The sequence below is a fragment of the Zonotrichia albicollis genome, chromosome 27, assembly GCF_047830755.1.
Source record: "Zonotrichia albicollis isolate bZonAlb1 chromosome 27, bZonAlb1.hap1, whole genome shotgun sequence".
NCBI classification, from domain to species: domain Eukaryota; kingdom Metazoa; phylum Chordata; class Aves; order Passeriformes; family Passerellidae; genus Zonotrichia; species Zonotrichia albicollis.
Genome location: NC_133845.1, coordinates 6,819,619 through 6,845,820, shown reverse-complemented (window position 1 = coordinate 6,845,820; position 26,202 = coordinate 6,819,619). Strand labels below are relative to the sequence as shown.

Below are 26,202 nucleotides of genomic sequence, written 5' to 3'. Positions count from 1 at the left end.
CACAATGATCTAAAAACTGCCCCCAAATGTGCCACAACCACAGAGCTGGGCTGGGCTTTCTTCAGGGAGCGAAAAAAGAGCCAAGGAAGGGAAAAGAAAGCCTCTGCAAAAAGCCATTTGTCCCCTCGGCTTTATTCTGACTGCAGAGCCAGAGCAGCTTGTAGCTCCAGAGAACTTTTAATAGAAATCTTCAGAATGAAATGGGCTACAGCTGTTTGCCTTGATAAATATATTTTATGCTACATGCCTCAGCCGCCATCTGTTTGCTGATACGAGCATTTCTGCTCCGAGCAGCTGAAGGGAAGGCATCAAAGGCAGAGCAGGAGCTGGGATTGCTGGCAGGTACAGGGGAAGAGGTGAAGTGGCCCGTGCAATGGGCTTATTCCGGTGGCTTAATGTGCCACAGAGGGGACAGCAGCACCAGGGAGGGCTGGGCAGGGCTGGGAGCTGAGGTTTGCAGGGAATCTTCTGCTGGGGTACACCACAGGCCAGGGTCTCCAAGGAATTTAGATGAAAAAGATATTGGTGTCACTACAGGATACAAAATGACACGGATACACTGCTTTCTTCAAGGTAAAAAGGGCACTTTTTATTTTCTAACTTCAACATTTATAGATTTCCAAAAGTGACGGTGGATTGGAGGGTGAAAGTGCCACCTCCCCAATGACACTGGACAAACCAACAGTTAATCAAATTTCTCCTCTTCTATAAAAAAAATGCAAGACAATGAGTTATTGACATAAAATGTGTGAAAAAGTTCGTTACAAAAATGTAAACATCAGGAAATTTAGAAAATCTTGAAAAATCAGAGCAACAACATTGGGAAGGAATTGATCCCTGTGAGGGTGGGCAGGCCCTGGCACAGGGTGTCCAGAGCAGCTGGGGCTGCTCCATCCCTGGCAGTGTCCAAGGTGAGGCTGGATGGGCCTTGGAGCAGCCTGGGACAGGGGAAGGTGTCCCTGCCATGGCAGAGTTGGAATGGGATGAACTTTAAGGTCCCTTCCAACCCAAACCATTCTGGGATTCTGTGACTTACAGATGCCGATTTGCAAATGTAAATGTGGATTTGCTAACAGGCATTTTACCCCAAACTCTTGGGCAGCAAAACTTCCCAGATGGCACCAGGCAGATGCAATGGGTCACACATTCCCTCCTCTTCCATCTCCATTCACTAATTCCATCCTCTGGAAACAAAACCCCAGCAAGTGTGGGGAATCTATTCAGCCACCCAACACCTGGGTGAGGAACAAACCAGCCCAAACCACTCTGCCCCTCTGTCATGGATTGCTCTTTGGGCTGGCAGTTAAACCCTTGCCTTGCTGCTCCAGTAAAGCTCCCCTGTGGGAGAGCTGGGTTTGTTTTCCTGCTTTCCCCACTCCCCTGCTCACACCCAGCCCTGGCACCCCTCTAATTGCAGTAGGTGTGTAATAGCTGGTTGTCAGTGCCACTCTGTGCCCAGGTGACAGGTGCCCTGGCCAGAAGCAGGGTTATTATGGTGATTATTGCTATCAGCGCTGTGATTATCAGATTATTCCATGGCCTGCACGGCTCAGCAGAGGTCAGGGCTGTGGGAGATGCTGCGGGAGTGCATAAAAAAGGGGAGCCCCGTGCGCAGGGGGATTGTGATGAGGGAGCTGGGCAGACAGACAGGCAGGGCTGAGGTGCCCTGGCTGGCCAGGAGAAGGGCAGCAGGGGTCAGGTTTAATTGGGTTGTGCCCAATTCTGTCAGAGGTTGACATCACCCACAGGGTGAGGTCGGCAGGAAAATGTGGGTATGCGCACTGCCTGCAATGGAGATGGGGTGGGTGACTCAGGGACAGGGGCCTGGAGCACTCCAGGGGTCACTTTCCAGGGCAGTTATGGTCCCTTTATTATATTTATCCCAGGAAAATTGTCCTTCCCCTCAGCACTGGCTTGTCTGTGCTGTTTGCAGTGTGTGGCTCTGCACAGCCCAGCTGCACAAGCAGGAGGAGCCTCTCTGCCCCTGGGAGGGAAAACATCAGCCCAGATCTCCAGAAAAGTTCTCCTGGGGAAAATCCCCCTTTCCTAGTGGGCTCTGGAGGGTGTGATGCTGAGCATTTTGGGCCAAAATCCCCACAAATTGCCTCTGATGCCTCCATCACTCGTGGGCATGGAGAAAGCTCTGGGACAGAGCAGGCCTGGCTTGGGAGAGCCCCACTGGGACGTGTTCCCTGCTCGCCCTGGTGTTCCTAGGGACACTGGGACATGGGGAGCAGAGCCATGGACAGCTGGTCCATCTGTCCATGTCTGTGTCCTCAGCATTCCCATGCCAGCCCCCTCCTGCCACTGCCCTGTCCTGCAGCCACCCCAGAGCCCTGCTCGACCTCATTTTAGGATGACCATGAGATTTCCGTGGGCTCTTAGAAGGGGAGAGGATCTCAGAGCCCCAGAGCAGCCTTGGACTCGCTGTCCTCAGCAGGGCTCTGCTCTAAGCCTGAGGGACAAGTCCCCCAGCACCACCTGGATCACACCCTTCCAGAGCCAGAGCAATTCCTACTGTCCTTTGCCATGCCTGGGAAATGCTTCTTTTGTCCTGTCTTTTCTCCCTCTCCCCATTTCTATTCTTCCACCCAGAACGCTTCAAGCGTGAAGCACTTTAAAATTCAAGGGAATTCAATACAATGCAGGAGGTTTTATATTTTTTTGTCTGTTCCTCCTCCTCCCTCATCTCCAGCATGTTTCATTCAGTGTCTCCAGGCCCTTTGCTGGGGCAGATAAAGGCTGAGCAAAGCCCTTTTGCAGAACTGGGCATCCTGGTGGTTCCAGAAAAAGCCATGGAGCAGAGAGAAGGAAAAGGCAGAGCTGTTCCATATTGTGGGCTCTTCACAGCTCCCAAATCAGGGCTGGAAAAACCTGAGGGTACTGCAGGAAAGGAGCCCTTTCCCTTCAGCATCACTCAGCACCATGTCCACTCTCCCCGCATCTCAAATCAGCCATTTCCCTGGATTTCCTTCACCTCCTCCCTGTCTCAACCCATCGGTTCACACCGAACTGGGTCTGAACGGGATGATTTGATCATTCAGCATCCCCCACGTGGGTCCCCAGCCCCAGCCCCTCGGTGTGACCCTCCCAGCGCTGTTCCTGCCCTGACCCAGGAGCTCCTGGCTGCTCTGAGGTGTTTCCATGTCAGCTCCCACTTACTGCTGTGAGTGATTCCTCTCAGCCAGGCCAGGCACTGAATCACTGCTCTGTGATCCTGTAAAATTAACATGGCCTGCTATAAATAACCTCTCCCTAATGGCCTGTCAGTCCAGGTCTCTTGGACAGGCTCAGCTCATGTGAGCGAAAGCTTTAACGACTGTAATTGAAATTAGATGAAACCCATCAAGGCTGGGCTTTCTCTGACCCGTGCTAGGACAAAACCTGTCATGCAGCAAGGAAAAATTCCCCCTCCAGGATGTGCCATGCCTGTCTGTGTGTGGGAACAGGCTCTGGAAGTGCAGCCAGGGGCTCTTTGTGCACAGAGGGCACTCAGGGTTTCCCTGGGGTGGCAGCAGCACTGTGGGGATGTGGTAGAGATGCTGGTGGGTCTGGGCTGCTCTGATGTCCATCCCATGTGGGATGCCCAGGACGAAACTTTTAGCCCCAACAGCTGGGTATTGAAGAGGAAACACAAATTATTGTGGCTGATAATGAAACAGAAGCTTCATTTTGCATTTGGGTCCAGCAAACCGAGCAGCAGCACCTCCCACAGGGTGTTTGCCCTCATCCAGATTCCAAGGGAGTTTCAGCTGCTGCCACCCCAGGTTCAGAGCTCAGATGGAACTCCCTTGGCACACATTCAGTGTTTTGTTGACTTGTTTTTTCCCATATAGACCCCAAAGGGCCCCAGGCTCCTGGGGTGGCAGCAGCAGAGTGGGGATGTGGCAGAGGAGCCAATGGGTCTGGGCTGCTCTGATGTCCAGGACTGTTCTGTGGGATGCCCAGGACCAAACGTTTAGCCCCAACAGCTGGGTATTGAAGGGGAAACACAAGTTATTGTGGCTGATGATGAAACAGGAGCTGCATTTTGCAGTTGGGCCTAGCAAACCGAGCAGCAGCACCTTCCACGGGGTGTTTGCCCTCATCCAGATTCCATGGGAGTTTCAGCTGCTGAACTCCAGAATCAGAGCTCAGAGGGAATTCCCTTGGCACACATCTCAGTGTTTTGTTGTTGTGTTTCTCCTCCCATACAGACCCCAAAGGGCCCTGGGCTCCCTGGAGCTGTAAATCCCACACATCCACCCCCCGCCCTCATGGTACCCCTGGGAATGGGACAACAAATCCCCTCTGAGCACCTCGTGTGCTGCTTGCACACAACAAAACACCTCCTCTCTGGGGACAAGGGGTGGCATGGGGCAAATTAGGAGCTGCCAAAGTGTCCCTGAAGTGCTGCTTTGCCCAGGCCACCAGCGAGCCTTGGGATGCACAGGGATATTGGTAACGAGGGGGCTGGGAAGGGGGGATTGCTGTGGGCTTTGGGTCTGTTCCTAAAGGCCAGGGAAGAGGATAAGACAGGAAAATTGACTTTCTTTTTAGGTCCTAATAGGCCCCAGGAATTTACAGGCACGCAGAGACACCCAGAGAGATGCTTGGCTTTCATTACCCAGGGAGGGAGGCTGGAGGCTCAGCAGGGGAGATTGGAGTCATTGCTGCAGGAGCTCTGCAGCAAAAAAGGCCTGGAAAACATTCCCTGACTGCTCCTTCCAGGCACCTGTTGTGTCCCTGGGGAAACCAAGGCATGGGTGTCAGAACTCAGTGCATCCCTCCGCGTGTCCAGAGTTGCCAGGACCCCACTAGGGGCTCAGAGACCCTGGCACACAGCCCAGAACACCTGGGGGTTTGATTATGACCCCTGGAGCAAGTTACCAGCTTTGTATGAGGACATGAAAGTCACACAGGTTTGAATAGTGTAATAACAAAATGATCACAGGGTGAAAATGTAGATTTTAGGATTTTTGGTATGGGGGTTATGGGGACAAGATGGAGGAATCTGGGCGTGTCCAGCCTTTCTTCTTCTTCTTCTTCTTCTTCTTCTTCTTCTTCTTCTTCTTCTTCTTCTTCTTCTTCTTCTCAATTTTCTGCTGTGATGGTGGCACTTTGGGATTGGTTTAGAGTAGAAGTGCACTGTCTAACATAGGTGATGGGTACTGAAAAGTAATTGTAAATATGTTAAATTTAGAATAGAAGCCCACTGTCTAACACACGTGATAGGTATTGGGAATTAAGTGTAAATATGTTATATATAGTTTTTAGTATAAAAGGACAACACCGCTCCGGGGGCGGTCAGAGTGCCTGTGGCTGCCCTGCTGAGCAGATCTCAGCTGGGCAGAAAGAAAATTTTATAGATAAGAATTAATAAACAACCTCAAGACTGAAAACTGAATAGTCCAGACTCATTCTTCAGCTGCGTGGGCGAAAGCAGAGACATCCTGCACATCTTGGGACAGCAATAACAACCAAACCCCGAGTCATGGGAAGTTTGGGTTCCAGTCCTCCAGCCCAAAAGCACAGGCAGAGGGGAGGTCTGGGGGAGTAGAGTTTGGCATCCTGGCCCGAGAAGGTTGATATGAAAGAGATCCAATCTTGTGTGGCTGCAGGTGAAATACAGGGCTGGTTTGGGGTGTGGTCCCAGAAAAACAAGCAGCAGCATCTTCTGGGAGGAGCTGGGTAAGCAAACAGCACCTAAAGAGCCATTCCATCCAGGCAGGGAGGCACAGGGATGAGATGGAGATGGATCAGCTCAGCCCCCAGCCTTGATCCAGGCGTTTGCTGCTCTTCCCCACATTCCCCTTCATTTTAATCCTTGCTTATAAATCTTTCCAGCCTGTGGGAATGAAATTCAGACTTTTGTGTATTTACTAATTGAGAAGATGGATGGCTTAGGGTGGGTTTTTTCCTATTAAGCTTTTTCTGCCAAGCAATTTACTCCATATGACAAAGATTTTTACTCCACTTGGGCAGTTTTATCTGGTTTTAAACTTGCTATTAATATTTTTCACTGAAAAGATTAGATAGTAAAGAGAGGGCAAAGGTTTCCAAATGTCACAAAGAAACACAAACCCTCCAACTAGAAAAAATAAAAGTAGCTTAGAGCTATCAGGGTGAACTGTCTGGTTGGTCTGCAACAAAGCATCATTTGAATTTAGCAGTTGCAGAAGAATTTGAAAGGGATTGGTTTTAAATTCGCCACCAGAGACAATGTTTTTATTTCCAAATTGCCAGCAAACCCAAAAAATTTCATTTTCTTCTCTGCCTATTTGTGAGGGAATATTCACTGGGGTATTTGATAGCTGTAATTTACTTTCCAAGCTGTGTAATTAGCCACCTCAATCAAACAGCATCATTTCTATCTCTGCTCTGAAGAATAAACCATTGCAGTGCACAACAAACCCTTTGCCTGGATTTGAGCAAAGCCCAGGAACAGGCTGGAATTCTGCAGCCAACTTCTGCTTCCAGAGATGCTCATGCTCGTCATGGGCTCTGAAAGCTTCCTGGGAAAAAAGAGAGAGAAAAGTGGGGCTGGTATTGACTCCAGGCTCTTGCTCATCTCCCTGTAACACAACCAGCTCAGGGAGGATGTGCTGGGGAATGTTCATTCCCTGGACTGCAGATGTTGTTGGGGTTCAGGACTGGGAGATGGGGAAGGAGCATCAGGGTTACCCAGAGCTTTCTCTTTTTACACCTGGCAGCACCAGAAGTAGTGCAGAACAAATTTTTTTCTGTATTTTGGTGGATAAAGGGACCCTTCTTTTCCACAGACATATTTCCCATGAAGGTGAGGAACTGGAAATCTCCAGGGTCCCATTTCCCCGCTGTGATGGGCTCAGAGTTGTCTTTTATTGTCTTTGTTGTTTCACACCCAGAGCTGTGGGTGTAAAACCCTGCTCAGCCCCATTTGGGGTGGCTTCCTTTGGGATTCCAGGCTGGGCTCAGGTTCTGTGGAGTGATTTCAGCTCACACCTGAGCCATTCTTTACCAGCCCAGATCATCTGGAGCAGTCCCAGGAGACTCCCAGGCATTACAACCTCCCCCTAAACACAGGGAGAGGAAAGCGAGGGAAATTGCCTTGTAAAACCACAAGGACTTTTGGCTCTCTCCTTCTCGCTGGAGCTCTTAAATTCAAGGCTGGCTCTGGAGCTTGCGCAGTCCCTGGCAGACTTGAGAGACAGAACTTTTCTTCCCTCTCCTCCTTAGCATAACAATCCCTTGTTAACATAATAAGATTAATTCTTGTGCTGCAATCAGGAAGCCACACTTTCACCGAGCCCTAAATAATATCATTCCCTTGCCACGTTTATAAAGTAGCAGAGGGTTTTTTTCTTCCTTTCTTTTTTTCTTTTCTTGTTTTTTTCCCCTTTGCATTGAAAAAAAAATGGAAATCTTGTAATCTTGAGATAAATATAACGGTGTGGAAGCTTCCCATTCTCCTCCAATCTGATTGCAGTGGCAGCAAAAGGACATGGGCCTAATTAAAGTGCCAATCAAGCAAAAATGGGATTCATTGTTTTTATACAAACGCTCCCTTTTAACCCTTTGCAGCTCGTTCATCATTTTCTAATGCACTGCAAAGCAAAAAAAAGTCCATGCCAGGTTCCAGAGCGAGTCTGGAGGATGAAAAATCGCCAAAAATTACATTAAATAGCATAGCTGGTGATGAGGACAGTGTCCAGCAGCCTCAGCACATCGTTGCCATCGCATTTTGCTGCTGCCAGCTCCCCTCCTGCAGCCACCGGAGGAGCTGCGGAGCTCCCGCCTCCCCTCAGCGTCCCTGCCCTGCTGGGAAAGTTCCGTGGGACTGGAAAACGCCAGGATCAGACGACAGTTCTCAGCAAGCACTAAGGCAGTCCAGTGTCTGTCATGTTCAGACTACAAACAACACCTAACCCAGAGTTTTAGTAGTTTTCCAGTGGATTGGGACAATCTGCCCAGATCTGAACATCACCAACACCCTGGGGCAGGTGGTGGAGGGTGAAATCTGGCCCCAGTGCTTCTGTAACACCAGCAGGACGCTGAGACAATCCCCAGGCACATCTGGGTACATCTGGGCAGTGAAACAGGAGCTGGGAATTCTAAAGGCTGGCTGGTGCTCCCTGTGCCTGTTCACAGCAAGGAGTGCTGGCACGGTGGCAATTCCTTCTTATCCCAGGAAATGCCTTGTGGAGCTTCACCCTGGGGTTCCAGAGCCATCCCTGTACATCACCAACTCCTCAGCAGTGCCCCATAAATCCCAGTTTCCATCAGCACACCCAGCCCATCCGTGCACAACAGCCCAGCAGGTCCAGCTCGGCTGCTTTAACCTTGCCTGGCAGCGGCCGCTGACAGGGAGGGGAAGCAGCAGAATGCAAAGCACAGCATTAAAATAACTTTGCATTAAAAGACCTGCATGAAAGGCAGCCAAAAGCCTCCAGGGAATGGCCTGGGCACTGATCTGGGTGAAGTTAGGAAGGGCCTATCAAGAGCCCTGTCAGGGATGGGGTTTGGCCACCTCTGTGCCTTTGATCCCTCAGGGTCTCCAGCCTGACTGGGATGGCCCCAGGCTGTGAGAGGAGCAGGGTGGCTGTGGGAGGCATGGCAGGAATTCAGAGATTATCGAATATCCTGAGCTGGAGGGACCCACAGGCTCATCCAGTGCAGCCCCTATCCCTGCCCAGACCCCCAATAATCCCATCCTGGGCATTCCTGGTTGTCCAAACCCTCCTGGAGCTCTGGCAGCCTCGGGGCTGTGCCCATTCCCTGGGCAGTGCCAGCACCCTCTGGGGACAGAGCCTTTCCCTGATCTCAGCCTGCCCTGCCCTGGCCCAGCCCCAGCCGTGCCCTGGCTCCTGTCCCTGTCCCAGGGCAGAGATCGGAGCTGCCCTCGGGAGGAGCCGCAGCCCCTGAGCTCTGCCCTCAGCTCCTCTGCACAATCCCAGTGCCCTCAGCTGCACAATCTGCCCTCCAGCTGCACAATCCCAGTGCCCTCAGCTGCTCCTCAGGGCCCCTCCAGATCCTTTCCCATCCTCACGGCCTCCTCTGGATGCTCTCTAATGGCTCCATGTCTGTTTTGTATCGTGGCACCCAAAGCGCCCCCAGCACGGGAGGTGAGGCTGCCCCAGCCCCAGCACAGCAGGACAGTCCCTCCCTGGCCCAGCTGATGTCCCCAGGGCACGGTGGCCTTTGGGCTGCCAGGGCACTGCTGGCTCATGCCCGGCCTGCCCTCACAGAGATCCTAGGTCCCTTCCTGTGGTGCTGCTCTCCAGCCCCTCATTCCCAGCCTGGCCCTGCACCCAGGGGTGCTCCAGGGGGATCTCCAGGGCCCTGGGGGTTCGCTGAGATGCTCCAGGGCAGGCTCAGGCTGGAGAGCACGGAAAGGCCCCCGGGCATCACTCACAGCAGTGATGGAGCAGGAGAGGTCCCAGTTCCATCCCAGCTCCAGCCTTGCCCACAGCCGCTCCCCTCAGACAAAGGGGGGGGGGGCAGGCCGGTGCAGGAAGCTCTCCCCACCCAAACCAAAAATACCATCACAGCTCTTTTCTTTCTTCTTTTTAACCCTCAGAGCTTCTCGCTGCCCTCCCCTGGCTGTTCCCAGGCCCTGCCTGTGCTGCCCACATTGCTCCAGGCCCGCTGCACAAGAGCTTTATGGAGTGCCACAGGCTGAGGGGCCTTGGCAGCTCTCCACATGGCAGGAACAGGAGACAAGGAGAGAAAAGAGCCCAGGCTCTCCTGATCTGCTTCCCTGGCCTTCCCTGGGCTGTTTTCAAAGAGGATCCGGGGGAGGTGTGGAAAGGGACTGGCATTTTTGGCTGGGGCTGCTCTGGAAAGCGAGGCAGCACCAGAGCTGGAACACTCAAACTGCTCTCATGGCCTGGGCTGAGGGGCAGCAGAACTGGGGAATTTTGGGAGGCAGCTGCCTTCATTCTTGCAGGGAAAAGCAGTGTCTACCTGGGGCCAAGTGAAAAGGTTTTCTTTTTTCTCGCTGTTTTCTGCCCTCTCCAAAAGCGTCTCAGCAATGGGGTGACCTCCTGGGAGATCCACCTCCAGCCCTGGTTTGCTGGTAGGAAAAACACAGCCCCAAATACCCCCCAAAACCCCAGCCTGCCATTCCCAGGGATATCCTTGGCACCTCCATGACCTCTCAGCCCCAAAACTGCTGTGATATCCTGCAGGGTGGGATAAGGGCTGTGCCTCTCTCCTGTTTGGAGGGACAACTGCACCTTCCTCCATTCCTTTATCCCATTTTTTTGCTTTCCAGTCAGGACTCAGCCTACCTTGGAAGCATCTGTGCTGCTAGCAGGTGACAAAGGGGAGTGGTGCTCTGCAGAGGGGAAACTGAGGCATGAGGGATGCGTTTCCTTAAAGCCTGGGAAGGCTTTAAGCCTCTGAAACAGGAGCAGGGAAAAGCTCCAAGTCCCAGCTCCATGCTTTTCCAGCAGGACTCTGCACAGCTTTCACTTGTCATGTGTATTTTTAAATGACAAGGAAAAGATTTTCTAAACCAGGGAAACGTGATTATTTTCCTCTCTCTCTCTCTTCCAGGTGCTTGGCTTAGCATTGTAATACCACAAGAATGAAATCCATCTGAGTTGCTGTTGTCCTGCTGCTTAAAACCCCATTTTCTGTCAATATTGCTTCATTTTGATCAAGCTGCTTACATGTTTTATATTATTCTCTTTTTTTCCCCCCCTCCATTTTGCTGCAGCATTTTCAGAACATTTTGTTTCTTGCACTTCACAGTAAATACTTCTCAGTAAATAGCCTGGAAGTAAGAGAGGCAAAGGCACGAGAAAGTCTGGGCTTTCATTGTTGTGGTGTTTCATATCTATTACGCTTGTCAATGTGGAATATAAAAAAAATAAAAATGGGGGGGGGGAGGGGGAAAGAGGAATTTGCCTGTTTTATCCCCACTGATAAAGGGGATAAAAGGAGGAAGGGAGAGGTTGATAATTTGCTATTTCCAGCTTCTGGAATTGCCCTTTGCCTTTAGATACAGCACAGGGCAGGAGTGTGACCCCAAATTCCATGGGGAGATGTGGACACGGCCCCAGCATGCCCAGGTGGGGAGCAGGGGGTGCAGAAGGACCAACCCCACATGGGGTTTGCAGCTGTGAACACACCCTGGGCCCAGCACTGGGGCAGAGCTGCCAGCACCAGCTTAATATTCCTCCCCAAAGGCTGCTCCCCCCAGCTCCCTGATTTTCTCAGCTTTTTAATTGGAATGATTCATTTCCTTCCACAACACAGAGCAGATTTAAATGAGATATCCGAGAGGAGCAGCTAATAATCAGTTTGCACTCGATTTGCTCTCCTGAATCAGGTGGAGGGGAGCTGATCTTGCAGGACGCTGCTCAGGCTGCAGCAAGCCAAAATTATGTCAGAAAGCTGATTTTTTTTTTTTTTTAACATGCCTGGTCCTCTAAATCAAATTTGACTACCAATGTAGTCGAAACCACAGAGGTAATCAGTTAATAAAACTTCGCACTTACCTGCTACTTCCACTCAAGGATTTAAAGCCCTTTGCAAAGGTCAGTATTGCAATGATGAGAATTTTCCAGCTGAAATGTTTTCGCTGGGAAGGAGAAAGAAGAAGAAAAAAAAAAAAAAAAAAAGGAAGAGAAAAATATTCATGATTCCTGGAAGTTAAAAATTCTCCTGTTTTGGATGCAGGCAAGGAATAATATTTTTTGTGAAAGGAAAAGAAGAAATTGCCATGCAAATGTTAATGGTGTTTTGAAGCTTCACAGGAAAGCCTGACTTGTGTAGCAGCCTTAATATACATTAGTACCCCTCGTCTGCAAGCAAACAAGATTTTGCAGAATAAACTGAAACACAACAGGGAGAGCCTTGGAATTATTTAGAAATCTAATTCCCACTGAAATCAGGCACTGAGCAATTTATTCCACGCACATTTAAATCAGTGCTGCTGCCAGAAAAAAACACACCAAAAAATGCACCACCTGTAACCTGCCAGGCACGGGGACACCACTGCAGCTGTGGCCAGCTGTGCCAGAACCCCTGCCAGGGCTGGAGGTGGTGTCCTGGTGTAAAATGCATTCCAGGAGTGCCACTATCCCTTGAAGTGGAGAAATGCAGGAATTGGACAGCTCTGAGCAGCCAACCCCACTTCTGCACCTCTTCCTCCCAGGGACACGAGCAGGCAGGGATGGGCAAACCAGCACACGTGGCCAAAGCCAAATAAGCTTGATTTCCTTAGGGATGCAGGCTAAAAATAATAATAAAAGCTCTTTATTTGCAGGGTGACTCCCCCTGCGCTGAGAGCAGAGCCTGCGTGCGGTGCTTGTGTTTCAATCAATAAAACTCAGCTCCACGCTGCTCCTAAGCCAGGTTTAACCACCTGGCACCAGTTTAGCTTGTTAGCACAAGTGGATTTTAGAAAGTTATCCTTTTTTAGCCAGCCCAGGACTGGTAGCCGTGGTTTGACCATGGTTTAGCCATGGTCCCACCAAGGTAAGCAAGAAGCCCCAGAAGAGCAGGAAGAGCTGTGTTGCCTTTTTTTCAAACTCACCTTGCAGTAATTAGAGTCCACAGCTGTAATTACTTTCTCATTTTGGTTTAATAATTGCCTCAGCCATCCCCACATGCCCCTCAGACTGGTGATGAGGGAGGCTCTGGCATCAGTAGGCATATAAAGTATAATGATAAGCAATGATTTTATTGGTTGGGTTTGATTTTTGGGCACCTCTGCTCTGCCCCCAAACTCCTGCTGGGTGAAAATGAAATTAAAGAAGGTTAAAAAAAAAAACCCAAAAGGATAAAAATGGTGATTAAAGGAGAGAAAAGGCCCTTTTGTCCCTTTGCCCAGTCCTGCAAAATGACAGCAGGAAGTGCTTGCACAGGGTCCCCTCCTTACAAGCAAAACTTTATTGGGTGGGGAGGGGTATTCTTATTTTTCATTCCCAGCTCCAATGTATGTTTTTATGGAGGTGTGAGGAGCTGCTGCTCCCCTCCTGGAGGAAATGAAGGTGCAGCTCTGGGGGTCTCACAGAGGACTCCCCGTCCCCATCTCCAGCTCCCACTGCACTTATGGGAGGCTGTTGGATATAATTTATCTCTGGGCAGGGGGGGTGACATACACACATTATTGACATACACACGTTATTGGCATACACACATTATTTCCCCCTCTCTTTTCCCAGGATTTTGGGAGTGTTTTTGGGAGTATCCTGTATTTCAGGACAAGGCACTGGGTGCCCCCCGGGAAGGCACAGACTGTAGGAGGGGTATTCTTATTTTTCAATCCCAGCTCCAATGTATGTTTTTATGGAGGTGTGAGGAGCTGCTGCTCCCCTCCTGGAGGAAATGAGGGTGCAGCTCTGGGGGTCTCACAGAGGACTCACCCCCATCTCCAGCTCCCTCTGGACTTGTGGATATAATTTATCTCCGGGGGAGGGGTTAACATACACGTATTATTGACATACACACATCATTGACATATATTACTTCCCCCTCTCTTTTCTCGGGATTTTGGGAGTATTTTTGGGAGTATTCTGTATTTCAGGGGGAGGCTTTGGGTGCCCCCCGGGAAGGCACAGAGGGGTCCAAGGGTGCCGTGACTGATGGGCACCAATCCCCCACACCTCAAATTGAGCTGGGGCGGGCAGAGCCCGCAGGTGTTTGCCTCCTGCTCCAGGTGCCCCGTTGGGGCGGCGGCAGCTCCGGGAGGGGGGCGAGCATCACCTGAGGCAGGAGCATCACCTGAGGCAGGAGCATCCCCAGCGCACCCTCACCCCCCGGGTGCGCGGCGCTCTGGGGAGGGGGCGATGCGCGCTCGTTCCTCCCCGCTGCGCGCAAGTTACTCCCCCTTTCCCCGGCACTTGGGCTCCCTCCCTCCCCTCCCTTCCCCCCCCGCTCCAAAAGCCGGGCTGCGCCGCCGAGGCTCCGCCAGTGAAGGCAGCGCTGCCGGGGGAGGGAGGAGCTGGGGGGGCGGCGATGGAGCGGAGCCGGCGGGCGGCGGCCTGAAGCCCCCGCCGGCAGCGGCAGCGGAGCCCGAGCCCGAGCCCACCCTGAGGAATGAGCGCTCTCCAGGCTGACCTGCTCCTGCTGCTGCTCGGCTGCCTCCTGCTCAGCCACGGTAGGACCCCGCACTTTGCGAGCGGGGCGGACCCGGGGGGCTCCCCGGCTCGGGGTGGGGTGCGGGGGCTGCTGTGGGGAGAAGGTGCGGGGGAGAGAGAGAGGGAGGATTGCAGAGTTGTTCCCCTCCTGCATCCCCGCCGAGGCGGCTTACCGTGCTTTCCTTTAAAAATAAGCGAAAAATCTTTAGTATGTAAATGAGTGCTTTCTGTTCCAGCTCGGTAAATTGGATCGTGTTTGTGTGTGTAAACACGGCTTGGCTGAGTAACAGCCCCCCCCCGGCCCCCATCGCCGCCCGGTGCTTCCCCCGGTGCAGGAGGGCGATGGATGCTCAGTTTCGGTGCGGCGGAGGAGCCGCTCGGGCTGGCGGCAGCGGCTCCAGCCCGGGGACCGGAGCCTGCGGCTGTGCAGCCGGGCTGGGGAGCGATTTGTGCCGGGGGGTGCGAGGAAGGAGAGTTGTTCCAATGCGGGCAGCCCGGGGAAGGTGGGCACCCCGCGGGGGTGTCACAGCCCCAATGCCACCTCCCCACGGCGCTGGCAGCAGCGTGGGAATCGCAGGAATTCACCCCGCAACTTTACAACCTGCTTGATTCCCACGCAAAAAAAAAAAAAAAAAAAAAAAAATTAAAAAATTTTAAAATAAGGATTTGTGAAGGGGTAGCGTTTTGGGAAGCTGTATCTGGCATGCTGCTGTGTGCCTGCTCCCTGGACTATCTGTCACCTGTGGGGAACGCCGAGCTGCAGCCAGACCCCGGCTTCGCCTCTGTGCTGCTCATCCCCCCCAACGCCGGTGTCAAATCCCATCTGTGTCACGCCGCCGTGGTCCCCACGCCAGCTTTTGTGAGGGTACGGCTTGGGGATGCTTGGGAAAAAAAAGAAAAAGGGATAAAAAAACCCCAAACCCACGCAGCCAGTCCATCTGTTGATTAAATGAAGGATAAAACTTTTGGAGAGAGTAGTGCTTCTCCACGGGCAGCTGGTTTTTTGCTCAGCCAGACATCAGTGCTGAACATCCCCCACCATACGCTGGGTTTCACCCTATTCCCCGAGCAGGGACGCCTTGTTTGTGGTGTCTGTGCTCCTGGTTATCCTTCCCTCCTCTTTTCCTGGGCTCGGATGTGATGCTGGGCTCCTACACTGTCCTCCCTTCCCCTTTTCTCTTCCCCTCACTCTCTGCTTGTACTAATATTCCTTCGGGGAGAAAGCTGTGTTTGCATTTGCCTTTGCTGCTGCACAAAAGAAACCCACTGTGTCCTCCGTGTGGGTTTCTGGCTGAACAAATCTGAACTCTCCTGGTACAGCAGGGCAGCGCGGAGCCGGGCACAGCAGCGATTTGGGAGCTGCTCCGGCCTCCCTGCATCCCTCCCTGCTCACGCAGACCCCATCAGTCCCTGCAGGTCAAATGGCACTTTGCTAGCGGGCTGGAGAAGTTTGTGAGCAGGATCCAGCCGGGATTTGTTGGGTTCTCCCCCCCCCGCCTTCCTTTTGCAGCCATGATTTTAATGTGGGTTAATGCACTTTTTAATAGCGCTGGCGCTGGGAAGCCACGGCGGCTCCTTGGCCCTGCTGCCTGAGCTCAGCTGGTTCGTCTCCTGCAGGATCGTGGTACCTGCTTATTCACGCCGGGTTAGGAGGCACAGAGAGTGCCTTGGAGAGTGTTTTCTCCGCTGGTTTCTCCCACAGGATGAGCCAGGAGTGTTTCTGTGGAGTTGCCGCTCTCCGTGCGCGACAAAGGCGCCGTCAGCAGCGCCGTGGCTCTTCCCGTGGGGCGAAACCGTGCAGAGGATCCTTAACAGGATTTAATGCACGGCATTCCTGCAGCCACATGGTGTTGAGGGGCAGGAAAGGCCTGGGTGCAGGTGCTGAAGCTGATTTTCCAGCAGGTGTTGTGTCTGCCTCCCCTCGAGCAGTGTCCACTGGCTGGCTGCGACAAAGATGTCCCTAAGGTGTGGGGATGGGACACCCCATTTACCTGTTTTAGGGCGGATGGGACATCCCATTTACCTGTTTCGGGGGGGATGGGATGCTGTGTGGGCACCCACAGGGCAGCCCTGCCTTGTCCAGGAGGTGCTGGTGGTCCAAAACTCACTTCAAGGGACAGCTAAAATCACTTGGCTCTGCCCTTCAGGAGTTTCATGAGCTCCTTTTTGTGGGCTAGGTGCAGGCAGGGCTGTGTTTTCCTGTCAAAGGGGTTTGAAGGGATTTGCCATCGTTAAATCCCCCCAAGCCAAGGGCAGCCGGGCTGGAAGGATCACCTGTGCTGAAAACCCCACTTGGGATGTCTGGTCTGGACAATGCTTAAGAAAAAAAATCTCCTTATCCCAAACCTCCCCAAAAGGACATTTTCCATCATGGGATTTGTACACCTGTGCCCTTGGGTTTGTATTTCATGGGCATCCCGGTGATATCCTGGCATCCTGCTGTTCCTGCAGCCCGTGCAGGCTGGAATTTGGGCTTCCAATGCAGCTGGCAGGAGGAGGAAGCTGCTTTGTGCTCCTGTCTGGGGCCATGCTGCACCTGGGCATGGCTCAGCCTGGGGTGGAGGAGGATCTGTCCCACAGCTCACTGCTCCAGGGGACCTGGGCAGAACAAATTGCCTTCCCTGGAGCATCCTCTGTCTTTGCCCCTTGCAAATTATCTGAAGCAGCCTGTGCTGGCTCTTTCTGAGTTGGTGGGTCAGTGCCCCAGGGCTGGTTTGCCCTGGTACACTCACTCTTCCACTCCCTCCAGGCTGCCAGGGCCAGGCTTTCGTGGGAGGGAAAGAAAGTCCCAGCACCAGTGGCCTCCTGTGGAGATGGGATGTGTGGGACCCTTGGTGGGAAGGAACTGCTGCTGCCATGGATCTGCCTGCCTGGGGAATAACTCACCCATCCCTCCCCTGCTGCAGTGCCAGCCAAACTGGGGGAGGCTGGAGACAACTGGGGAAGGTATCTCAGTGTGGGAGTAGGGCTGTGGGGAGAGCACCACTGAAGATGCACCTACAGCCACCCCCTCCTCTCACTGACCTGTACGAGGTGGATTTGGCAGCATCTTAAATTTACCTTGGATGGGAAGATTTCTGCCTGTCTAGGGCTCTCTTTCCAAAGGCATGTTTGCTTTCCCTCGGGGTGATGAATACCAAGTTCTCTGGGTGTTGCAGGGTATGTTTTTCTCCTTCACAGTTCACTTGGTTCCTCCCTGGAAGCAAATGCTTTACAATCTTCTGTCAGAGGGGCCCGTTAGCAGCAGCAGTGGCTCAACTTCCCACTGGCTCAGCAGCAGCCCCCAGGTGGAGAAGGGTGAAATTATGCTGATGAGAGAAACCAGGCCAATTCCACCCACCAACACTGATTAGGAGCAAGAGATGAGGATTTTCACATCTTGGGGGTGGTTAGTGGGCGATGGGGAGGAAAAATACAAGGTTTGGGGTGCTAGGAGTGTGTGTGCAAGAGCTGGGGCACTTGGGGGGTTTCTGTGTCTCACAACCATGAATGTGTCAATGAAAAGCTTGGAAACCTGTGACTGTGGTCCCTGTTCCCCGTTTATTCCTCCTTCCATGTGGGGAGAAGGGCAGCTTTGCCAGGGAGTGTGTTGGGCTGTTCCCTAAGCCCAGTGTCAGCACGGGGAGCTGTTCAGGATGTACCAGGAGTGGAAGCACCCTGTGAGATCTAAAAAAATGATGGCGAGGAAGAGCTCCTGAAGCCCAAGAGGTCACACCTCAGGATATTCTGTGGTTCTGTGAACTGGAAATGGCTGAGTAGAAGACAGAGGTAGTTTGGAAAGTGCTTTGTGAGGTGCTGCTGGTGGAAAGGTGCAGGCTTGGCTGGGGCAATGCATTCACAACTAGGCTGCATGGGAAAGAAACTGAAATAAGCCTCAAGATAAAACCGGTGTGGTCCAGTCTGTGCTGTCCCAAAGGAATGGGGCAGAATTGCCTCGTCCAACACCTGCTTTAACACAATTTAGGTTTCCCATCTCCCATCTGCACCTCCTGCAGTGAGAGCCACGTGAGGACCACTGATGACTTTGCTCAAATCAGCTTTTCTTGCAAGGTTTCAGCTCTCAGAAAAGCACAGGAGGGAGGAGCTGGGGTTTTGCTCAGGTGCCCTGTGCCAGAGGGAGGGGAGCTGGGCAGATGTTTCCTCCTCAGATGTTCCTCCTCAGAGCTAACACCACGTCCCCACCAGCCTCCCCCTGCCAAGGTTAAGCAGAGGTGCCCAGGCAGTTTATGCACAGCACATCTCGGGCTGATGTCGATTATTTCTGTGCTTTCCTGTTGGTTTAGGGGACACCAACTGGAGTCTGAACGTGCCTAGAAATCCCTGACAGGTTCCCAGCACCGCGTGTCACCAGCTCCAGCCGCTCTGTAGTCGGACTGCAAACGTCAGGATAAAAAAGCTCCGTGCTCTTCTTTCTTTTGTAGCTGTAAATAAAGGGGGGAGAGGCCAATGTGCCCCTTAGGTTGTGAGCTGGCTGAGGATCAAGGGCTTTGAATAAACTGTTTTCTTCCTGTGAGCAGCCTGTGATGGAGAGTGTGGCTGCTCCAAAGCTCTGATTTAATGATCGGCTTTGCGAGTTTGTACAGTGCTGGGTGCAGGGGGCTTTATGGAAATGCTGCTGGAGAATTGGCTTTACATCACTTCCAGAATCTTTCCAGTAGGATTAAACAGCTTCTATTTATTTATTTATTTACTTTAAAACCCAGCAAATTTATACCAACAATTGCTGAAGGCCCTAATTTATCTTCTGTTCAGAAGCAATACGAGTCTTTCCTTTGGCTTCATTGAGAGCCACCTCTGGCCAAAGAGAGCGACAGAGCCACAGTGACCATGTACAAGCTTATTGTATAAATCAATAGGTAGTGAAACAAATTGGTTGTAAATCAGTCTCTTATTTGCTGAGATTTAAGGCCTTTGGTGGAGCTCTGAGTTTTTGAGGCGGTCTGCCCTGCCTTCAGGGCTGGCACATGGCCTGGCTTTTGCAGGGATGTGGGAACCCGGTACTCATTTCAAACGTGCCAGGAGATGTGCAGGGTTTCCTGGCTGGGAAGAAATAAAGTTTAAAAGCTGTGCTCGTCCTTCCAGGTGAAGGTTGAGCAGCAGGATCCTGGTGGTGCTCAGATCTCGGGGGTTTCCATTCCCCCACTGCGCCTCATGGCACATCTGTAATCCAGACCGCTCAAGGGGGAAGAGGAAAGTATCCATTTCTGAATTGTGCCTTGTGGTAGGACAGAGAAAATGCTGGGATTTGGTCTTGGAAACGGTGGCCTAACAGATGTCCTGGTTCAATATGCCCTTTGAGTGTAGCCCAGCCTGTTTTATTCATTGCCTGGCTGGCAAGACCCACACTCGAGTGTTTGCCTTTCCCTGGTGGCAGCAGCAGCCTCCAAAGTGGAGCAAAGGAGCTGGAGGTCACTTGGCTGTTACATGGCTCTTCCTTTTACCGACTTGCATTAAACAGCTTAAATCTAAATGTGCTTTTAGTGCCTGTGAGCGATGGGCTCTGGGCGTCCTGCCTCGGGTAGTGTCACATGCTGGGGAAGTGGGAGGTGGAACACTCGCATTGTTAAATTCAGATGCTAACTTGGGGATAAGATCTTGTCTTAATGTGTTCATTCAACGCCCCCACTCGCAACAAAAGCTACAGCAGCTCTTGGTCTGCTGCATTTGGGGTGGAGCAGGATGTAATTGGTTTTTGAGGGCTTTGCCATAACTGCTGCTCATTAACCATTGATGCAGGCACGGTCAGACTTTCAACTCGGATAATAGATGCTGTCTTTTGTTTGCAATTACTTTGCGTTGGGTGGAATTGCCTCGCAGGTTTCACATGTGTGTGGTCGTGTGGTGGCTAATTCACCTCCTCAGGGCTGCTGGATTTATGTTCTGGGCTCTGGGCTGTCATGCTCAATATGAGGCAAAGGCAGTGGTGAATGCCCTGCCTGGCTGGGCCGGGGCTGGGAGGATGTTCAGCACCCCCTGAATGTTTTAGGAGCCTTCTGGGTGAGCAACCCCAACACTGTGGGAGGGGAAATAACAGAGAAAATGTTCAATAATGTGGTTTTTCTGAGGAGTTGTGCCCAGCAGGACACACACTACCGGTGAGATGAGCCCTGCTAATTATGAAATATGCACCAATGGTGGAAGGGATTGGCTCCTCAAACTTCCCCATGGATGAGGATCAATCTTTGTGCTGTGGGCCTATATAAGCATGGAATATAAGTGAGTGGAAGAAGCTACAGGGTTTGGAGTCCCACCTTGCATTTTGGGCAGCTTATCATTAACGTTACATCACCTAACTCGTTAAAAGGTCAGAAAGGAAAGGCCTGATTCCCTCTCAGGTCCTGTTGTCCCGTCCCCCTCCCAACCCAGCATAAATGAGTATTCAAGCAGTCTGCTGCCAGTCAGTGAATGTCAATATTGGATAAGTGTTTCCTTTATAACACTGCAATTTAGCATAAGCTGCTTGGAAACAAATGTCTTCCATAAGCATGAGGTGTTTCAGTAAGTACACAGTCAACATTACTATGAGGATTAAATAAATGTCAGCCCCACTTGTATGCTCAGCAGCGAGTTAAGACAGCCGAACTTGCATAATGGCCAGCACGGCAGGAACAGCAGCAGGGATTTGGAGAGTCTCTGGAAAAAGTGGGATGGAAGGAGCTGCTTTGGATGGATCTGAAGCCCCTGGATCAGGAGGGGATGTAGAGACAGGTGCAGAAGCTCCTTAGAGCAGGGCTAGCTGATGATGGGAAGGAATCCTTTCTATGGGGGTGGTGAGGCCCTGGCACAGAGGAGATGTGCCCTGGGAGTGCCAGGGTGGATGGCAACCTGAGCAACCTGGGATGGTGAATGTCACTCCTTGCCATGGGATGGAATGAGATGCATTCACCATTCTGATTCTATGGTGTGGAGTGCAAAGAGATGCATGGAGCTTCCTTCTGGACAGCCAGGCCTGCTCATTCTTTGGTGCTGGCTGCAAACCAAAGATGAAAATGTGGTTTGGCCAATATTGGCCAGTATTGGCTGGGTCTGGTGAGGCTGCTGGCCCAGGAGGAGCAGGCTGCTCCTGCAGATCTGCCCAGTGCTCGGCTGGATCTGCCTCTGCCTTTCCCAGTGCTAACTGGGAGTTGCTGGCTGTAACTGGTGAGGCCAAGGATGAGGCTCAGCTGTCACTGCTGTGTGACAAAATGTGAGCCCTGATTCAGCTCCAGCTCAAGGCTTCCCAAAGCCACAGAAATGAAGAAAGGGTGGCTCTGGTCCATGCTGGCAGTGCTGTGGGGCCTGAAGGTGCTGCAGGGAGATGGTCATCTCTGGCTGCTCTGCCTTCAGGTGTTGGGTAAGAGTTTCTCTGCCCAACAGGAAAAGGCCTCTGGCTTCTCTAAAGGGATTTAAGCCCAGCCAGCACATAGAGATGTTGCTGAGGCAGCCAAGGCTTGAATCTTTCCCTCAATCTGTGTCTGCAGGAAAACCCTGCTTTTCCCCACTCCTCACTTGCCATCTTCACCTGTCACCCTGAGGTGTCACTCGGTGCTGTCTCGGTCAGGCTGTGACAAGTTCTGCCAGCGAGGAGAAAGCCCAGTGAGCGTGGTGGGGGCTGAGCTGGCTGTGCTTCCATCCCAACCATGCAGAACCGCTGCTCTCTCCCCAGCTGGCAAGGCGCTGACTGCAGCCACTTGTTCCCAGCTGCACAAAAATAACCGGAGACAAAATCGTTATCACTCACATGAGCCTTATCAGCTCCTCTGATGTCTGTGGTTGTCTCTGCCCTGCGAGCACTCATTCCCCATGATGTGTGTGTTTAGTGCCGGTTCCAGGTGATCCCAGCCACAGCTTTCCCGAGGATTTTCGCCTCCTCACTTGCGCGATTCCAGCGCTGGAGGAGCAGAGCAGGACACGGGAATGTCCTGGAGAGCCGGGGGTGCACGGGGAGGGAATGCCCGAGTGTCCTGGCCCCAAACCCACTCACCTGGAGGGAATATCTGAGTGTTGTGGCCCGATCCAGATCACCTGGCTGGAATACCCGAGTGTTGTGGCCCCGAACAGGCCACCTGGATGGAATACCCGAGTGCTGTGTCCCCGGTCCCGGTCACCTGGCGGAGCCGGGCAGGTCTCACCCTCAGTGTTGCCGTTCAGCCTGGCGGTGGCAGCAGCTGCGCTCGCATGGAGGAGCCGAGCGCTCCGCTCGCACCTGCCCGTGTCACCTCCTCGGGAAGGGACAAGGTGACCGCGGGGCTCCGGGGGTGCTGAGGGCACCGAGCCTGGTCTGGGGCTCCTCAGCTGGGGCCATACCCTCGGAATGGAGAGGCTGTTTGAGCGCTGGGCTGGGAGGAGAGCTGGGACCCTCTGAAGGTGCCACCCCAGTGCAGGATTGGACATTTGAGGTGACCCTGCCTGGAGCACGCCGTGTGTGAGTGCGGTGGGCTGCTCTGCAGGGGAAGGGCCGGGGGGGTAGGAGGGTGTCACAGACATCTTGTATGAAAAATCCTTTCCTTAGGATTTTTCCTCCTGAGAAGCTGAGCGGCCTCAGAAACAAAATGTAAACAATGTTTATCAGCTGCTGTGGAATGCAACAGGTGCATCTGTGATTGGTCTCATGTGGTTATTTCTAATTAATGGCCAATCACAGTCAGCTGGCTCAGACTCTCTGTCCCAGCCACAAGCCTTTGTTATCATTCTTTCTTTTTCTATTCTTAGCTAGCCTTCTGATGAAATCCTTTCTTCTATTCTTTTAGTATAGTGTTAATATAATCTATATCATAAAATAATAAATCAAGCCTTCTGAAACATGGAGTCAGATCCTCATCTCTTCCCTCATCCTCAGATGAGGGAACATGGTCACAGAGGGGACTTGGGGCTGCCTGACCCAACTCTGAGCCCCCCACAGCAATAAATGCACCCAAGGGGTCTCTCCCCTCCATAGGCAGCTCCACCCTTCCCATGGATCCTGTGGGATATCCTGCAGCAGGGAATGGCTGCTGCTCCTGGTCTGTTCTCTCTCCCTCCCCTGAGCTAATCCCCGGAGTGTGATTCAACACTCGCCTCTTTTCCTTCTGGCTGTGTCTTTAATAAGCCAGGAGTGACGGGGCCACCCCCCATCCTCCACAAGTGCCTGAGAAACAGAACCAACAGATGCTAAAATTAGGCACAGCTGTTTGCAGCATTTTGTCCTCCCGATCACAGAGTCTGACACTGTCTGTGCTTATTCCTCATCTTGTCCAGACACTGAAAAGGTTTAAGATATCAAAGTTTGGAGAGGCTGTAAATTAACTCTTTCTGTCTAAGCTGAAGCTTGACTTACTGATAGTAGATTTCTTGTGATTTCCTTTATTTGCCCTTCTAGTAATGGGAATTGCCAGGTATTCTCTCTGTACCCGGGAGACAACACTGCTGGTTTGGGCTGCTCAGGATCTTCCCCATCAGGGACCAGGGGAACATCTTCGGTCCTGCTGTCCCTCAGCCTTTATGTGCCTAAACCCTGTTCTATGTTCACCCTGTTCACCCACCCCAGCACCCAAACCCTGTTCTACGTGCAGCTTGGACAACCTCTGCAGCCCAGCTCAGCCTCTAAAGTTGTCCCAGTCCAGCCCCACATCCTGGCCATGGTTATCTGCTCTTGCTTTGGTGAGGGGAAAGGTTTTCTGGGCATTTTTGGTACACACAGGCTGTGTGTTCATGGTTTGGGTGTTGGGGTCGGTGTCACCCCAGGGCTGCTCTCTCCCTGCCAGGTGTGTTTGGCCTGGCAGTGGCTGTGGGGAGCATTTTGGGAGGAGGTGGCTGTCTCTGTCACCTGCCACCCCTTGGAAAACATCCGTTCCCCTCCACTGGGGTGGCACCAAAGTGGAGCTGTAGCACTCTGGAAAGGGCAGCAGGAGGGATTTCATGGCAGAGCAGAAATGTCTTTTCTGTCAAGCCTGGAGCAGTGTACATGTCCCTGCTGACAGATCTGCGCTGATGGCAGCAGCACAGCTCTGGGGCTGCCTGTGTCGGGGTCTGCACGGGGTTGTGAGTCTGAGGGGTCTTTTCTGTCTCTGTGTCTCTCTCCCGAGGCAGCGGCGCCTGCTGAAGATTCCTCTTGCTCCGGTCATGCTTAAAATGATAATGTTGGTTTAAGATAGACACTTGTGATAAACCGGGGAACACGGCGCCCTTTGAAATCCTCAAAGCTCTCTCATCAAGAGGGCTGGCTGGAAAGGCAGAGCCAGAGCTTTCCAGGCTGTTCACATTGCCACAGTTCCATGCTGACCTGCTCCTAAGGATGCTGTGCCTCAAAGAGCTGCCACCTTCACCCTCCACCCCTCCTGGTGTCTGCCACACCTGGGCAGCATCTCTGTGCAGCTTCCTCTGGCCTCCCCAAACTGCCTCTTTTCACTCTCTATGTGCTGGAAGCAAACCAGGAGGGGAAGTGCTAAAAAAAGGCTGATTTTCCCTGGGGAGGAGTAGGGGTGGTGGGGAAGAGTGAAACATCTCAAGGAAAAGCACCACGAGCAAGTGCCAAGGGGTTGACATCCCTTGGTGATGTCTTTGCAGGGGAGGTTGGAGCAAACCTTTCATCCAGCACAGTGATTTTTCCCTGCAGCAGGGAGGTTTCTCCCCGTGGTTTGGCTTTATCCCAAGGATAGACAGAAATCTGTGCAGTGCTTTAACCCCTGCAAGTTTCTGCTGACTCGAGCAGATCGGAGTTGTTGTCCCAGTGGGAGCATCTTGTTCAAAATCAGGAAGAAAAGTTGAACTTTTGAAACTTGTAGAGCACGAAACATCCAAGAGTTAGGGATTGGAGACTTGGAAGTAGACTTGGCAAAATACCACATTTTTATATCTGAAATTTTAACATGGAGTGTAGCAAGGGTATTTTGCACAAAGGATGTTGAGTGTCCCTGTGGTGGGTGAAGGGGAAACTGTTGTAAAAATCATTTGTCTGCTGATTGCTGGTTTTTCTCTGGGACTTGGAAATGGATTTCAGGTCTCTTCTTGCCTTTGGCCTGGCCAGTGAGCCACCGTGGTGGCTCTCTGAACATCCCAATTTGTCACAGGATATTGAATTCTAAACCAGTGTTAATCTGATCTGTGTGTCTGTAAAGCATCTTGTGTTGGGTTTGATAAAATTAGGTTTTATTGTCTAACACAGTTTATTTCTCTTGGTCTGCTTGCGTGCTTTTATTGCCTGTTCTGCTCTGCACCACGAGGCTATCGTGTGCCAGCATCTGCCTCACTTGCACAGCTCTGAAAGCACCTTAAAACCAGCCCCTAATTATTGGAAATATGGAAAGACTGAGGGTGCCAATGATATCAGTCTGGCACTGGTGCATTGAGCGGGTAAAGAAAGGACCTAAGAGGCAATTGAAGAGATTGATGGGCAGTAATGGGGATAATTGTAATTTTTGTCCTGTGTTTTTAATAAAGTGATTGACGACAGGCACAGCTGGAGCCCCCGTGCGGAGACCAAGAGATGCAGTTAAATTACAGAGGCTTCTTAACTTAATGAGGCCAGGTAATAAAAACGAGGCATAATGAGCAAGGTATAATAGTACTATTATGCTTAGAGTGCTCTCACCCAGGGCTGAGCAGGGAGAGCTTGGGATGAGCTCACTGCAGGAAGGGCTTTCCTCCCTGGGGAAGGATCTGGAATGGAAATCTGGGAAGGATACTGGGTGATCCCACTGGGAGGAAGGGCTTTCCTTACTGGGGAAAATGAGGAGTGGGAAGAATATTGGGTGATCCTATTGGGAGGAAGGGTTTTCCTTACTGGGGAAATATCAGGAGTGGGAAACCTGGGAAGGATATTGGGGTGATCCTACTGGGAGGAAGGGTTTTCCTTAGTGGGGAAGGATATGCAGTGGGAGACTTGGAAAGAATGCTGGGTGATCCTGTTGGCAGGAAAGGCTTTCCTTATTGGGGAAAATGAGGAGTGGGAGACTTGGGAAGGCTGTTGGGTGATCATAGTGGGAGGAAGGACTTTCCTTACTGGGGAAGGATCAGGAGTGGGAAACCTGGGAAGGATACTGGGTGATCCTACTGGGAGGAAGGGCTTTCCTTTCTGGGCAAGATGAAGAGTGGAGACTGGGAAAGAATGCTGGGTGATCCTACTGGGAGGAAAGGCTTTCCTCCCTGTGGAAGGATCAGGAGCGGGAGACTTGAGAAGGCTGTTGGGTGGTCA

At 52.0% G+C, this 26,202-nt stretch overlaps 1 protein-coding gene and 1 long non-coding RNA gene across 4 annotated transcripts in view; one reads left to right on the top strand and one right to left on the bottom strand.

Moving 5' to 3' along the window:
• Positions 1 to 637: 637 nt before the first annotated feature.
• Positions 638 to 14,343, bottom strand: LOC113460251 (uncharacterized). Its single transcript, XR_012577059.1, has 4 exons — positions 14,225 to 14,343; positions 11,466 to 11,548; positions 6,394 to 6,494; positions 638 to 5,150 (listed from the first exon to the last, which is right to left on the bottom strand). It is a non-coding gene; the product is annotated as an uncharacterized LOC113460251 (long non-coding RNA).
• KIRREL3 (kirre like nephrin family adhesion molecule 3) overlaps positions 13,765 to 26,202 on the top strand; it is a 413,421-nt gene continuing 400,983 nt past the window's right edge. Inside the window, exon 1 of one of the 3 annotated variants that reach the window (XM_005494941.4) lies at positions 13,765 to 14,071. In XM_005494941.4, the coding sequence (XP_005494998.2) occupies positions 14,011 to 14,071 (61 nt within the window). In that variant the 5' untranslated portion in view covers positions 13,765 to 14,010. The remainder of the gene's footprint in view (positions 14,072 to 26,202) is intronic. The other 2 variants (XM_005494940.4, XM_005494942.4) reach the window with 2 other exon arrangements.